The sequence below is a fragment of the Contarinia nasturtii genome, unplaced genomic scaffold, assembly GCF_009176525.2.
Source record: "Contarinia nasturtii isolate CC-2019 unplaced genomic scaffold, AAFC_CNas_1.1 Cnas_scaffold_1683, whole genome shotgun sequence".
NCBI lineage: Eukaryota > Metazoa > Arthropoda > Insecta > Diptera > Cecidomyiidae > Contarinia > Contarinia nasturtii.
In genome coordinates this window covers 1-15,474 of record NW_022199016.1, presented here as the reverse complement: position 1 = coordinate 15,474, position 15,474 = coordinate 1, and the positions used below count along the sequence as shown (strand labels likewise).

The 15,474-nt window shown below is 33.8% G+C and overlaps 4 protein-coding genes across 4 annotated transcripts; all 4 read left to right on the top strand.

Annotated features, from left to right (window-relative positions):
- The first annotated feature begins 1,838 nt into the window (after positions 1-1,838).
- Positions 1,839-3,327, top strand: LOC116346767. Its single transcript, XM_031776973.1, has 2 exons — positions 1,839-3,192; positions 3,271-3,327. The coding sequence occupies exons 1-2, from the start codon at positions 1,873-1,875 to the stop codon at positions 3,325-3,327; spliced, it is 1,377 nt and encodes a 458-aa protein (XP_031632833.1). The 5' UTR covers positions 1,839-1,872.
- A 4-nt stretch (positions 3,328-3,331) lies between these two features.
- LOC116346766 lies at positions 3,332-4,520 on the top strand. Its single transcript, XM_031776972.1, has 2 exons — positions 3,332-4,096; positions 4,157-4,520. Exons 1-2 carry the CDS (start codon positions 3,457-3,459, stop codon positions 4,213-4,215), a joined length of 699 nt encoding a protein of 232 aa, XP_031632832.1. The 5' UTR covers positions 3,332-3,456; the 3' UTR covers positions 4,216-4,520.
- A 5,768-nt stretch (positions 4,521-10,288) lies between these two features.
- LOC116346765 lies at positions 10,289-12,169 on the top strand. The gene is made up of 2 exons (XM_031776971.1): positions 10,289-10,427; positions 10,499-12,169. Exon 2 carries the CDS (start codon positions 10,521-10,523, stop codon positions 12,138-12,140), a length of 1,620 nt encoding a protein of 539 aa, XP_031632831.1. The 5' UTR covers positions 10,289-10,427; positions 10,499-10,520; the 3' UTR covers positions 12,141-12,169.
- A 1,053-nt stretch (positions 12,170-13,222) lies between these two features.
- On the top strand, positions 13,223-15,449 carry LOC116346763 (the record flags this gene model as incomplete). Its single annotated transcript, XM_031776970.1, has 2 exons — positions 13,223-13,470; positions 14,297-15,449. Coding segments are annotated over exons 1-2 (1,401 nt in total), but the record flags the coding sequence as incomplete, so codon positions are not given.
- Positions 15,450-15,474: the final 25 nt, after the last annotated feature.

The following is a 15,474-nucleotide window of genomic DNA, read 5'->3' as shown; positions in this document are numbered from 1 at the left end:
GAGATCGAAGTGAGTGTAGCTGCCAATTTGTTCATTCTCTTTTGTACGGACATTCTTCAATTCTTTGAGACTTAGAAACATTATTTCTCCCTAGATATTAGACACAATTGCGTTGAAATATTTGCTCCATACAACAATTCAAAAAAATAGCTTTTTTTAAATCACACAAAATATTACAACATAAAATATTACCACTGCAATTATATTTCGATTACTTTATAAATAGTCAAATGGTGAGCTAGAATAATTAAATATTTTGTCCAGCAAGCGGCTGCCTATGTCACGTTGTAAAATCAAACCCAAAAAGTACATAAATTTGTCAAATTAATGATACCCAACGGACAAATATGTAACGTTTTTAGGACATTTTAACGTTAAAAAATGTAACGCTTTAACCCATTTTTGTGGCAATTTTCGTGTCAAATGGAAGGTAGAATATAGGCATAATGTGAACCACTTTTTCGGCTTTTTCGTGTTGCGATACACAACATCATCTTCTGTGTGTTTCGATTGTTTCTCTTTTTGTTATTATATTCTAAGAAACTGTAGCGGCAATACAATGTAAACAAATGTAACTAACATAAACTCGTTGAGTTCATAATATCGTATTCATACGATTGATTTTAAGCAAATGAAATTTGAAAAACAAACCGGAAAAAAAAGAGGATGAAAATACAAATCTTACTCTCTTCTCTCTGTGTGTGTTTCGATTGTGCATGAATAAAAAAAAACATTGCGTAGGAATTTCAAGTGACTGTGAAATACATTTATAAATGTACCTTTTTTTTTAGATTTGTTTGATTTGATTTTAGTTTCAGAAACATTTTTTTATTTTTTTTATTTCATAATTCAAATTCGAATTTCGAATTCGAAACATGTTTGAATGTGTACGACATTTGACAGTTGGTAGCTGTGTGTATTGGTGTGTATCATATCGAAGCCGATTTTTCTGATTACATTCAAAATGTGCTTCGTAAACATTGCATCGTATCAATTAATTTCTTTGAACAATGTATGAAATTATAATTCCGGCACCGAACTAAATAAGGATTTTTTCGCATCAAAATATTTTGAAGTTATTGTTAAGAATAAGGTAAGTAATTATGGTTAAGTTGCCATTGTGTTGAAAAAAAAAACAAAATTCAGTGATTATTAAATGGAATTCTTGTACATGAGATTCATTTTTTGTTTATCGTCATTTTAGCAACGGTTTGGTGTGTTTGGAACGTAACTGTAGAAGTCACTCGATGTCAAATGGAAAGATTCACAGTCCGTTTTGTGACAGTCTTTGTTTTCATTTCAAAATAAAAAAAAAACATTTTCATCGTTTTAATCAGGACACAGCGTTATATAGTATAAAAAGTTATTCATTTGAATTGTGATATGAGTGTGTTCTCATTTTTTGTTTGTAACAAATTGTGCTTTGCTTGTAAAAGGAATTTTCGAGAATTATGTGTGAGTGTTTATATTAGAGTATGAAACAATTTGTTTGTCGTCATTCTTGGCTAACATTTGTTCCAATGATTTTGTTTGTTCGATGTTAAACGAATAAATTCACTGTTGGTTTTGAGATTGTCTCTGTTGTTATTTCAAAATAAGAAAGCATTCATAAAATTGACGGTGAATATTCCAACAAAATTTTCATCGGCGGAATATTGGAAAACATTTCATCATTTGAATCAGAATACAGAGTGACATCGTTGAGGTAAGAAGTGATTAATTTGAATTGTGATATAAGTGATTGTCATTTAAATTGTGATCTCATTTTATTCGTAATCTATGCTATTTTTGTTGCATTTTTTTTCTAAATTTGTGTCTATTTTTTATTTTCGAATAATTTAATCAGTTTTTTGAGAATGAACAGAAAAAGACATGGATGACGACGAGCTCGATGATAATCAACCAGAAGAAAGCAAATACGTTGTAATAAAATGTGGACTTCAAACAATCCTGCGACAACAACATGAACGGATTGAAAGAGTTGGAGAAGTTGTGACCAAAATGCTATTCGAGCGCAGTGTTCAAATGACAGAAGTGGCAGCATTGGCATCACTTTCTATTCTTTTTATTTTGAATGAAGCACTTGATAATGACGATCGTGCATTTTTTTTGAAACCACATCCAAGCCTGTTCATTGCCGATTGTTTCAGAGCGGTATTAAACCAACACGTTAACAATATTAATAGTGAATATCGGATATTGCCCGAGTTTCGTTTCATGGTAGAAAGAAACAGTGAAGAACAGTTCCGATGGCCAGATGATGAAAAGTTGGGAAATGGTTTGAGATATTTTTATAAACAATATATCACAAACATTCAAACCAATACCAACACATGGTGTGAAAAACGACTTGAGAATTTTTTTCGAATGCGTTGTTGGTATCGCAATCGATTCCACAATGGCTCAAGATTTGATAACATCGACATCAGAAATGCCAAAGAGTTTTCATATCGATTTAAGGATTTAACAAATGGTAATAATGGTAATAATGTGGATCCACAACGCGTTGAAAAATTCAATATTTTAATGAGAGATTTGACTGAAATTGGATGGTCGGGAACAGTGAGTATGAAATTTTTCGCAAAATATCGTTGGTTTGAATCACTGTGGTTGTTCGGTCAAATGCAACGGCAAATAGAAGTGTATCACAGTCATGCCGAACAATGGTATACCATTCATGAAATGTTTCGCAACAATCCGAACTTTCAAGAGCCAACAATCAATCGACCACCAAAAATAAGCAGTTTTGCTCTTATACCATTATGCGACTACCATTTGAAAAACGTGCGATTGGACATTAAGGACTTGTATTATAAAATTGTAAACCAGCTTGATTTGGTGCCTTCTTTTCTCAATACGCGGACCAACCGGATGAATAAGAGAAATTTAAAGTACTACACCCAAACTGATCGATCAGGTCTATGGAATATGTTGTTCGATGTCGGTAAAATAAATAAATTGGGCAAATCGAAACCATTCCATCATCAGATTTTGACCGATAGTGTTTCAATATCCATAATGTACGAGAAACCACAGCGACAACAACGACCACAGCAAACAACCCAAGCGAATCGGGGGCCGGAAAAACTCATTGGCAAGAAATACATCATTGGAATCGATCCGAATGAAAAATCGTGGTTAACTGTAGTGCGTCGCAACATTCAAAAAACACCTGATGAGCCGGCTGTTGAGGTAAGATATTTTGAAATGTAATTTGAAATGGTTTTGAATAGAAACTCATAGTTTTTTGTATCATTTTGCATTTTGAAGGAAAACATTATAATACCAAACCAGCGTTTTCATTGGGAAACTCAGCAGAAAAAATGAGACAAAGAAGCGAAAAAGTTGGCTGGATGGTTTGATATCGAAGAGAAGGAACATCTCAAAACATACCCATATCGTCCACCATCACCACGTAATTCAACATGGAAATCATACATTGAATATCGCATTAAAATGTTACGAAAAGGAATGGCAGCTTATGCGACGCGTGAATATGCACGACTGGATTTAGACCATCACATTCGCTCGACCAGAGTAAATGATCAAATCGCCGTGCGTGTGACAAACAACAAACCGTCGTTGGTTCAATTTGGTGCTTGGGCGATGAAACCCGATCGACCGTTTGGAATAAAAAAGCGTAAAAGATGTCCGGGATCGCGTAAGTTTCGTGTGAGCATTAAGAAACTTGGACATTCAGAAGTTGAAATGCAAGATGAATGGGGAACATCACAAACATGCGCGAATTGTCAGGAACGTTTTCCAAGGCACACAAAAGATGATCGATTTAAAGTGTGCTACGATTGTAGAGCGAAAAAGATTGATGGCCTGCCAGATTCAGTCGCTGGACTGCCAGATATCATTGTGTCAACGGTCAACAGACGTGTTTTGAGAAGAAAACGTGCAATTATTAAGCGACAAATTATCGATGGCAATCGTGAGGCTGTGAACGAAAAAATTCGGACTGGGCGTTTAATGTCAAAGGTTAAAGTTACCTACAAAAATTGGCCATTAAATGTTGATGATGATGATGTTGTTCCACAAACAGTTACTTGGCACCGAGATATTGTTGCAGCAAAATGCATTATGCTCAAAGGTATGAATCAATTGGAAACAGAATATTCATTATTTAATGTATTTGCTTTAAATTACATAGGACTTTGCCGGATCTTTGATGTACCATTGCCAGTTTCATTGTTAAGACCGCCGGACTAAAACAACAATGTCAACTAACAAACATCATCAATTAATCATACATTCAAAAAATTACATGAAATAAATTTTTTTTAACTATTATAGTTAGCTTAGCTAGACATGAACAGACTATATAAAGTCTTGTGGTCTAGTTGTACAATAGTACAACATTGTACGGAGGGGGAGTGCCCGTAGGTGAGTAAAGTTTTTAATTTAAAAAAAGTATTTTATACCCAGTTCAACTGATACTAATGGTTGTCTTTCCCTTTTTCCATGTTTTCACACCTGAATGTTCCACCATGCCAAACCTATGGAAATGACTGAAACTACACTCGAATCTAACCCCGAAAACGACCGTCAATATGTGCTTCATAATTGTTTGCTGGGTAGTAATCATACTTAATATATGTAAAAGCATAAAACGTAAAATTGAGAATCAAAATGGAATGCGTTCAAACCCCAGGGATAGTTTAAAATAATACTGTGATGTCGAGAGCAAATGAAAAACATATCAATAATCAACAGCATCTATCTATTAATAGTTTTTCGTATACAATATGTTTAAAATGTGGTTGTTTCTTGTTTTTTAACCAAAAAACCAACATTTTTAGTTTTAAAACAATTCCAAATGCGGCGGAGTTGCTGGAATGCAGCTTATCGTGATGCATATTCCAGGTCACTTTAATTGAATTTGATATAAATTTTCCACGAGAATATTGCATTTTTGGTGAACGTAAAATGCAAAGCAACCGTTGTGCTCATCATGTTCATGGATTTTATCTGATTCATGTTCGAAGAAGATCTACCGAATTTAATTGCATGTTTTACCATGTTCAAGTTGGCCAATGCGTTTAATTATGTATTTGCATAATTTTTATTTATGAATTTCGCAAATGAAATGCGTGGCATTAATTTTCCCTTGCCATCAGTCCAATATTCGTTTGCCAAATATTTTATTCATGTAACACAAAATCGCATATGAATAATTCTCATGTTTGGAAAATTATGAAAGAATATTGCAGAACAGAAATTACAGTTGAAATTGTTTCAACGTTAAATCACATGCAATCCATAAAGTAAGGAATTACGGCAACGATCTCATTTAGAGCATGACGTCGGTATAAATATAGATTACATTATTGCTGCCATCAGATAAAACGCTATTTTATTTTATTCGGTCGCTTCCTGTTAAAATGCATTCCTTTTCAATTTTAAATTTTGCCAAACCAACAAACGGAAAATATGTATTGTACACGTTGGAACTAGGCCAATGAGGGAGAAAAAAACGAACACCGAATATATGAACCTCAAGAGTTGGGGTAGAAATTGCTCAGCTGATGGAATAAAAATCACTGATTTGGAAGCAGTTTTTCTTAAGTGAACAGCCAAAATTGTGTCGAATTCGGGATTTAATGGATATTTCGGTTGAAATTGTTGTGCAAATCGAAATTGAAAGCAAATTTATCGACTTCTTCCCTCGCCTTTTTGCAGTATGTTATAGTGGAATAGCGTGCGTTTGCATTGTGCGAAATTCCATAAATAAAAAATAAATCGCATGACATTTATTTCATCCCAAATGCCTATTTTATTTGTGTATTCTACAGAGCATTTTACTCCTTTCATACCTTTTTTTTGTTTGCTAATGTTTTCACAACCCATTCACTTGAATGGCTCGACAATTTTTTTTTCGCACTTCGACGACGGATACAGAAAGCTAAACAACAATAGATTTCTATTTGGTTTTCGAATACTCGAAAAAGATGCTCGGCGTCGGACGAAAAATTTGTATTCCCCCAGAGATGCGGCCACTAAACAACATATTCTGTGTTTTGAATTAACGAAACAAGTACGTTTCGTGTTGTCGAATTAAAGAAGGTCGAGACTCCTAGCACAATAAGACATTCAGCAATAATTACTCAGACAAATGCCACTTGAGTCACTGATATGGGTTATCCGCCGTCGCCGGCGACCAATATCTCTTGAATTTAAAATAAAACCAAATCACACCTTCACACCCATTCACATCGATGATAAAAACATTTATTTGGATACCGTCTATCAGAATAATTATTTGGCAATATTCGCGACCATAAAACTCATTATTGTTTGAATTTCTTTGGACATAGCCGCATTTTATACGGCAGATGTAATATTTGAAAAAGAAAAGTTCGTCGTCGCCACCGTAAAGTTTGTGCGTTTGATTTAAATAAATTAAATTTATCGACTAGTCAGGTTGGATTTTTTACTTTGAGCTAATTTTCATTTCATTAGATAAAAACAGCTTCGAGAAAAATGTAGCAATTTGGTTAGTTACATTAAAAAGATGATGACAATTTGCAATTTTTTAATGCAGAAGTTTATTTTTTTCATTCTTGTGGTGAAAATATATGATATTTTTATTATTATGATTGGTGTGGGTGTGCCGAAGCACATTCCAAATGAAAAATGTCATATCAAAGGAAAGGTCAAACTCAATTGATGAACTTTGTCAAAAGTCATTGAATTAAATAACCATGTGTGTATAATAGTGGAATAAATTTGGAAATTTGACACTTTCAGTCTGAAATTATCTATTTTGGTGTTACTTCTCACATTTCTCTGACTAATAATGCCATTCAAATGGCATTCAAATTGAAAAACAATGACCCCACTACACACTATCTGTGATGTGATTTATTTACCCTTACGCAATGGTGCGATAGCAAATCATCGACTGAGCAATAAAAAAACAATAAAATAAAATGGCAAACGACTCCTTTAACTCAATAAAATGTGCCCATGAATTGAAAAGTTGAAAACTATGTCTGAACCTTTTTTCGTGGAATTCCTAATCTTTTTTATCATCGCATATATTCATTCTAACTTTTTCAGCAAAAATTCAAACTCAGTTATCTCAATCTATTGGTAAACTAAATGCTTTTGGATGAGTCCTTTGAATGGTGCGACATATTTAGTTTACGGTCGAGTTCTGTGTGTTATTTTTATTTACGTTGGCATCGACGATGAATTGGTCATAGTTATAAGTTTGGGGCGCTTGGGTCGTTGTCACTTGGAAGCAGCATTTTCACACTTCGGTGCCACTTTTGGCATTCAGTTTGTAATAATAGCATTTGGACCAATGTAATAAATTTATCACAGCTGAACATTTTGTCGTGATGATTCGACCGCATTCAAATGAATCTGGGGTAGCCAAAGTGTGATTATGATTCGGAACATTTGAACTTTTGTGTTCATAACGGTTCTTCTTTCCGATTCGACGGTGGGGTCTTCTGATGTCACACATTTGCATCGCAATATAGACGCAGAAAAATTGCAAACAAAAAATATAATATATATGAGGCCATCCACGCCCCTCAAAGAAATCTTCAAACTGCCATAAATTTTATGGAGCTTTCGAATATGAAATTTTTGCCGAAAAATTCATATACGATGACACTAACACCTGGTTTGCAATATACGCCATGGGTCGAACGATTCCTTTTTCTGTTATTCATATTATCGCCGTGTGTGCAGTCACGGGGGAATGACGGTGAACTGGTCAATTGAATACATTTTTTTCATTGCAAATTGGTAAACGAATATCTTCATTGCCGGCCAAAAGATATGAAATGGACATTTAGTGTTTATGGGGGAAAATTAACGACATCATCCCTGGATTATGATGACAAAAAAATGAACCGACAAACTGCTGAAAACATCGTATAATTTATGATCATTGTGAATCTTTTGCAAATGTTTGAAATTAACCGAAAATGCCTATTTTTTCCACAATTTATGATCCATTTATTACTTTTTTGTGTCCTATTGTGTGTAAAATTGTGTCGAGGAAAAAACACTCAACGAGGGATGAGATTGCTTCAAATACAATTCGCGTTAATTAAAAAATTGCAATTTTTGAGAATTATTAATTTTCTATGCAAAGAATCATTTAAAGAATTCAGGCGATTTCACACTTATCAAATCAATGTTTAATGACTTTTGAAGGGTGTGGAAGAAGAACGAGATGAAATGCATTTTTCTTCGTTGGCACCATTTCTTCTTCGTTTCCATTGCAGCTAGCGGAAAAATCCGCGATACAAATTGATATATGCTTCATGACTAATGTGTGCTATTTCATGCGGAATCTTGCATATTTCCACGTGGAATTCCGTTCCATTATTCACACCGCTAACAAGACCAATTAGCCACGTGCCACTGAAGCGATACCACGGAACACTTCATTTGCAATGTTCGTTAGTCTTTTTCGTAAAGTGTGTTAAAGATGAAGAATTTGTAATAAAGAACGATGGTTGCGAATTCCAAAAGTCTGAAGGCTGCGCGCAGAAAATAATTTGCAGGAAACAATTTTCGAGAGAGAGAAAGAGAGAGAGAGAGAGGGAGAGAGAGAGAGAATGAGAACGGAAATTCTTCGGATAATTTTTAATATACTTATTTCGTTCAATTTCATCTCAATTATTTTGTGTCGATTTTCCACAAACTTGCCAATAATAATAAAAGTTTACTCAAACCATCGTAATATTCACGCCTTCGATTTTGCCATGGTGCACCGCTATTTTGCAAACTCAATTTTAATGCACTAGAAAATAGGTGCCGATGAATGGTGTGCAATGTTTACAAAACCATATTGTTGCTGAAAATATTTTCGTGTCTCGTTCGCTTTTCACATCGTGTTTCATTTTTTCGTTTCCGTTTCGTTGCAGCGGTGAGCATAAATGAAATATTGGGAAGTCTTACACAAATGCCAGCGCACACTATGGCATAATAACACATTGCTGCTTCGCCACACAAAATTGAATGTTTACCGAGCAGAAAAAAAAAACAGCAAAAAAGGGGAAAAAAGGAAAGTGATAAAAGGAGTCATGTTCTTTTGCTATTTATCAATACCGATTTGTAACCATCTTCTTTTTTCAAACATTTTCCAGTTTTTTCAGTGGCATGCCGATTTCTTTGTGTAGAAAAAAATTTGATTCACTGATTTTAGTAGGGAAAATACTTTTTCTTCTTTTGAACAAAGCAAGACAATGTAGAACACGAAAAAACTTGTACCATGCACTAGGCCGGCAAAAATAGTGTAGTTAACAATATACCATAGCAAAATTCCGTGAAAGAATGCACGATAAGTTTTCGCAATTTCAACGCTGATACAGTATTTCACGTACTTGTTTCTTTTATTCTATCAAAAGAAACGAAATCTTCTGCTTGGAATCCATGAACATTTTTTTTTGTAATCGATTGTGTAAAAAACATTTCGAATATTGTTTCAAATAATTAAATAATTGGAAAACGGACGAGAAAAAGAGACTGGTTTTTAGTTGATGAGGCACCAAGTAATTTTTTTTCATTAGTCATTGGAAATGCCTTAACTTTTTAATACACAAAATTATCCAATACATGTGAAATTTAATTTGGATTTTTGAGAAAGTAAATATTACAAAAATAATCACCAACGCTTATAAATTTATTTTCGATGATCATGCCTTCATAGAAGGCAAAATTATGAAAAATTTGTTTCAATTGCACAAAAATTAAATATCAGAAGTTTATACATACTAATTCTCTTTTTTAATTCATTCAATTTACTTTATAGTAAAACTTTTTATTAATAATTTTACTATTTATCTTCAATTGGTTTCAATCTATGATATTTTTAATTGTAATTCGAATTTAATTTCGAAATTTCAAAATCTATTACAAAAATAGTTTGTATAATTTTTTTGAATATATTTCTTAAGGCAGAAGCCAATACCAACTTAAATAAATAAATTTCCATTTACTAAGATTTAACGAAAGAATTTATTTCAAGTCAAAATCGTTTTTTCCATTTTTTATTATATCAAAATGAGTTAAAATTAGAAATTATTGTATTTATTTGAATAATTCGTATTATAATTAAAAAAAAAAAACCGAAAAAACCATATTCACAAACATTCTCACAAGTAATTTAACGAATCAAATTTAAACAAGAATTTGGAATTAAAATATCAATGTTGGTAATACATTTGTCTGCTAACGTTGGCAGTTTTGTTTATGCACAGTTTTGTTCATTCCAAATGATGTTCCAGCCATATAAAAAGTTTGTTGATATTGCGACGATTGTAAAATCATCTTTCATATACATCGCACACCAGACGATTGACTGTAATTTGAGCTAACGTAAGCACTAACATTGAGTCAGATTCAACAACGATTCTCGTTTCATCTGTAATATTTTCAACACACAGTTTGATTTTAATGTAAGTAAAAAAAATTGTTTCAAAAATAACACAAATGCTAATTAATTTCATTTGGAAATATTTGTTTGCAGAAAAATCAAAGCGATTCCAACAATGTTGTGGAAAAAAGAGACGAAGAACTATGATTCGATGTACGTGGACATATTTGCATTGAATGGCGGTGAGGCTTCATTGGAAAAAGCCATCCGTAATTTGCAGTGTCACGAAAAGGAATCAGTGTTGGCCAAGAATGATACCCAATCTTTCCAGAAACGACAAGCGGGAAATGAATATTTCAGCCAAGGGAAATGGGTTCATGCAATCACATTGTACAATGAAAGTTTATTATTTGCTGAAAATAGCTCGAAAAATATAAGTTTGGCATATGCCAATCGCTCGGCTTGTTTTTTGAAATTGAAAAAATATAATGAATGCCTCGTTGACATTGAATTGGCCAAAGAAGCCCGTTATCCCAGCGAATTGATGCCCAAGTTGGATCGACGCAAGGAAGATTGTTTGAAACAAATGAAAAATGACGTGCCATCCAAATTGGAGACGAAAATGACATTTGAACCGCATAAACATTTTCCATGGATGGCCAATGTGCTGAAAATTGATCGAGATGCCGATGGTGGATTGGCGATCTTTGCAACAGAAGATATTGATGTCGGTGAAAACATTATGGCAGAAAAGTCGTTCATGTGTTTCCTGTACAGACACTATGGATCGAAATGCAATATTTGTTTAAAATCGTTGGTAAACCTAATGCCATGTGAAAAATGTACGATCGTTATGTTTTGCAGTGAATGCAAAGATAACCCACTCCATCCATATGAATGTGGTTTGAAATCGTGCATACGCAGTCAAACAAATGGTCAAATAATGCGACTGGTACGCAGTTGTTTGTTGGGAATCGACCACTTTTCAAGCGCCGATGAACTTATGAACTTTGCGGAACAAAGCATCAAAGGCGATTTACATGAAATTCCAACAACATCATTGGATGCAAAATGGAAATACGAAGCGTTCCTTAAATTACCAATTGACAACAACAATGGTGTTAATGATGATGTTGCAGTAATTGTGTTTAAAGTCTACAAAATGCTTTTGAACATCACAAAGATAGGTTCAATGTTCCAGTCAGTGAAGCGTCGTCGTTTCTTGATGCATCTTATACTTCAGCACTACCACATTTTGGAACTCAATTCAGCAATAGGAACATATCTACCAAAAATGGATCATACGGAAAATAATTGTTATTGTACTCAAACAGAACTATATTCGCAGTATTTCAGACATTCATGCGCTCCAAATGTACTTAAAGTTTACGTGCATGATATGTTTATGATTACCACCATTCGGCCTATTAAGAAGGGAGCAAAACTATTGAAGTCTATTTATATTGAGGATTTTTTGTCAGCGCCCAAGGCAACACGACAAAAAAACTTATGGCAGGGTCGAAAAATATTTTGCACATGTGAACGATGTATCAGCAACAAGATGGCAACATCGGCACAACGCCGTCGAATGACTTTAGATCCAGACTATCTTTACATTGTTGACTATGATGAATCAATTCGAATAGATAAATTCATGCCCACTGCGATTGACAAATGCAAAAGTTTTTTACAGAAATACGGTGAAATTCGTTTTTGCAAGGAACTTGGTGTAATCGTTGAGGTTTATCAACTTTTTATGAACACACTGAGCACTAACCAACATTTACTACATTGACTTACATTTTAAGATCAATTTTTCATTTATTATGCTCAAATATCATCAATAAATTCTATGTTTGATAATTGAACGTTTTTAATTCACCTTAAAAAGATAGTTGAACGTTTGTTGTTAATTTTTGTCTGAACGCAAATGCATGTCACTTGAAAATAATCTAAAAAAGTAAGTTGTTTCTATAATAGGATCTTCAGAGGAAATGTTTTCAATGTAAGACATCATAAACATATTTGTTAAGCAAGCCATTGAAAACTCATTTTTTGTAACTGTTTTAAACATTCGTTCGATAATTGTATATTATTCACAAAAAAACGAAACACTGTTAGCTTACTCCAGACACATAATTTGCATGTTGCCTTTTCTTTTTGATAAATACGCTTTGCGTAAGGTTTGGCATAGCCTGTGAGTGTGAGTCACACATTAATACATTCATCAATAGTGTTGAGTTATACGCAGAAAAAGGTTACAGTGCGATGCACAATGATGATGTCATGGTGTTTTGTTTCTTTCTCATTCTCTGTTGATTTAGCTCTTCTTTTCTTTCAGTATAAAGAAATTTTAAAGCCACACACTACTATAGCAACAATATAAACATGTTTGCAGCTCTCTTCTCCCTAATCCACATTTATTTTCACATTGCCAATCGAAAAGTTCGATATTCAGTTGAATTGGAACGTATATCATGGTAATGACAGTTCAGTTTTCTTGACAGCGACAACTTCATTCGACACACCGTAGCCTTATGTATACATTGAATTTAATTTCAACATATTAATAACTGGACTCGCTGACTTTATACAGAAAAAATCACGCCTTGATTCACGCTGTATATTTAAAACTCTTTGTGTATAAGCCAATCAAAAATCAATCGTACGCTTCATTGTGAGCATCGTGTCAGTATCGAAAGCAATTTTGAAAGCAATACTTGATTGAATTTTGCAGCTAAAGTATATTTTTAAAAAGCAGAATTCAAATAATATTTAATAGTTGTGAATCACTTGATAGTTAATGTCTCTGTTTTGAAATAATTTCAGGAATTGGGTTGGTTACGTTTGAAACAACACAAAACTTGTGATTTCACCATGTTATGGGAAAAAGAGAACCTCGATGGAAATGAAGTGTACATCGATTTGATTGCAAGGGGCAGATTAGGACTCACATCCCAACGAGGACCTAGCTTATTATCAGAACCCAAGGTAACTAAATCTGATGAAATGTGGAAAAAGTATCACCGTGAAGGAAATGGTGCATTTGACAATAAGAATTATATCGAAGCAATAGAAGCGTACAACCAAAGTTTGTGTTTCACTGAAAACCCGGAAAAAATCAGGTGGGAAACTAACTTAAATTGTAAAAATGTCGTTGAAAAATATTTAAAAAAAAATAACGAAAATCAAAATTACGCCAAAGGATCTGAAAATCAAAGATTTTTTTCGAATATATCATATAAGTACACAGTGGGCACAAATTAGTGTATGAGATACGTGGTGTATAATGTAAGCCGCAAAGTTTTTGATAGATTAGCTGCATTACATTTTATAACAGTCAGCATATTTTGTATGGTGGTGTTACATTTCAATAAGTTGTGAATAGAAGTCTCGCTTTCATTCTCGGGCAATCATATATATATACAGGTTAATAAAATATACCGTGATTTTCTTGTGTTATATTGAACAAAAATTGTAGCCAAATTTGCAGGATTGAAATTACTGAATTTTACATTTTTTCATGAAAACTATTTATTTCCAAGTTATTTTATTCCAAAAAGTCATAAATAATATTATTAACTTAAAAATAAAAATACTTGAATATTTTTTTTCTTCAAAACCACGAATATTTGAGAGGCTTTTCGTTTTGAGAACATTGTTTAATATTATCACATATCGTGTAATCAAGTTATACCATTACCACAAAACATAATCTAGAAATAACGTTTATAATGTACCGAAATAGTGGTATCATACACTAAAATGGGAGGGTCAAAATTGTTTATAGCTTACACAAAAAAAAAACTGGTGCATCACTGTCATTTGTGTCCACTGAGTAGTGAGTACCGGCACATTGGAAAGAAGGTCTACATTGCATTTTACTTTTTTCTTTTTCTTTTCCTCCAGTTTGACCTTTGCAAATCGTGCTAAATGCTTTTACAAAATTAGGCAGTACAAAAAATGTCGCCTCGATATTAAATTGGCAATAGATTACGGCTATGATGTACTGAAATTGAACGGTCTCGAAGACAAATGTACTGAATGCCTTGCACAAAGGGGTGAAATCTTCGGCTCATTTGTTCCCAAATTGAGTTTTGATGCGAACCAATTCATCCCATACATGGCTAACGTACTCGATTTTCAATGTGATAGCTATGGTAATGAATGGCTCACAGCAACACAAGATATCGAGGTCGGGCAAACGCTGATAGCTGAAACGGCATATCTAAAATACATGTATAACAATAAAATCGGTTGTAATATTTGCTCGAAGACATATGTCAATCTGATTCCATGCGAAAACTGCACCGAGGCATTGTTTTGTAGTCCTGAATGCCGAAGACATGTCCTTCATAAATACGAATGTGGTGCGAAATTTACTGATCGCAAAATTATAAACGAAAGAAGATTGTGCGATCTACGAAGTGTTTTGAAAGCCATTGATTTGTTTCCTAATGCAGATGACCTTATGCAATTCGTCGAGAACAGTCTGAAAAAAACTGACCAGAGAAAAGTTCCCGATAATCTAACAAGTGAAGAATCTAAGTACCGAGTCTATCTCCAGCTTCAGACCACTAAGGTGTTTGCTTACACTGATATAGATTTTCCAGTTATTGCATCTAGAATTTTGAAGATGTATAAACTTTTAATGCAAAAACACGTTGATAAGTTCAAATCGGTTAAGCACCAACGTTTTCTGATGCATCTTAGTGTACATCATAGCCAGATTAATAGATGCAATTCGATGGAAGTACCTAAATTACCACCATCAGATCCATTAGAAAAGAAGTTTATAGCAACACAAGTAAGCATTATGGGAAATTACGTCAGCGTTGCGTGTATGCCAAATGTTGGTCTTGTACAAACAGGCGGTACATCATATTGGATCACAGTACGACGAATTAAGAGGGGCGAACGACTCCAATGTCATTTAGAAACTTTGTCAACACAAGAGCGTCAAATACGCATGCTTGCAATGGAAGGCACCAGTCAATCATGCCAGTGTAGTCTATGTAAGGACATATCTGCTACTATTGAGGAACGCTCACGATTGATTACGGATCCAGATTTTTCATATATCAAAGATGAATTTACAAAAATCGTAGCTTGGAAGACTGATGGAATTG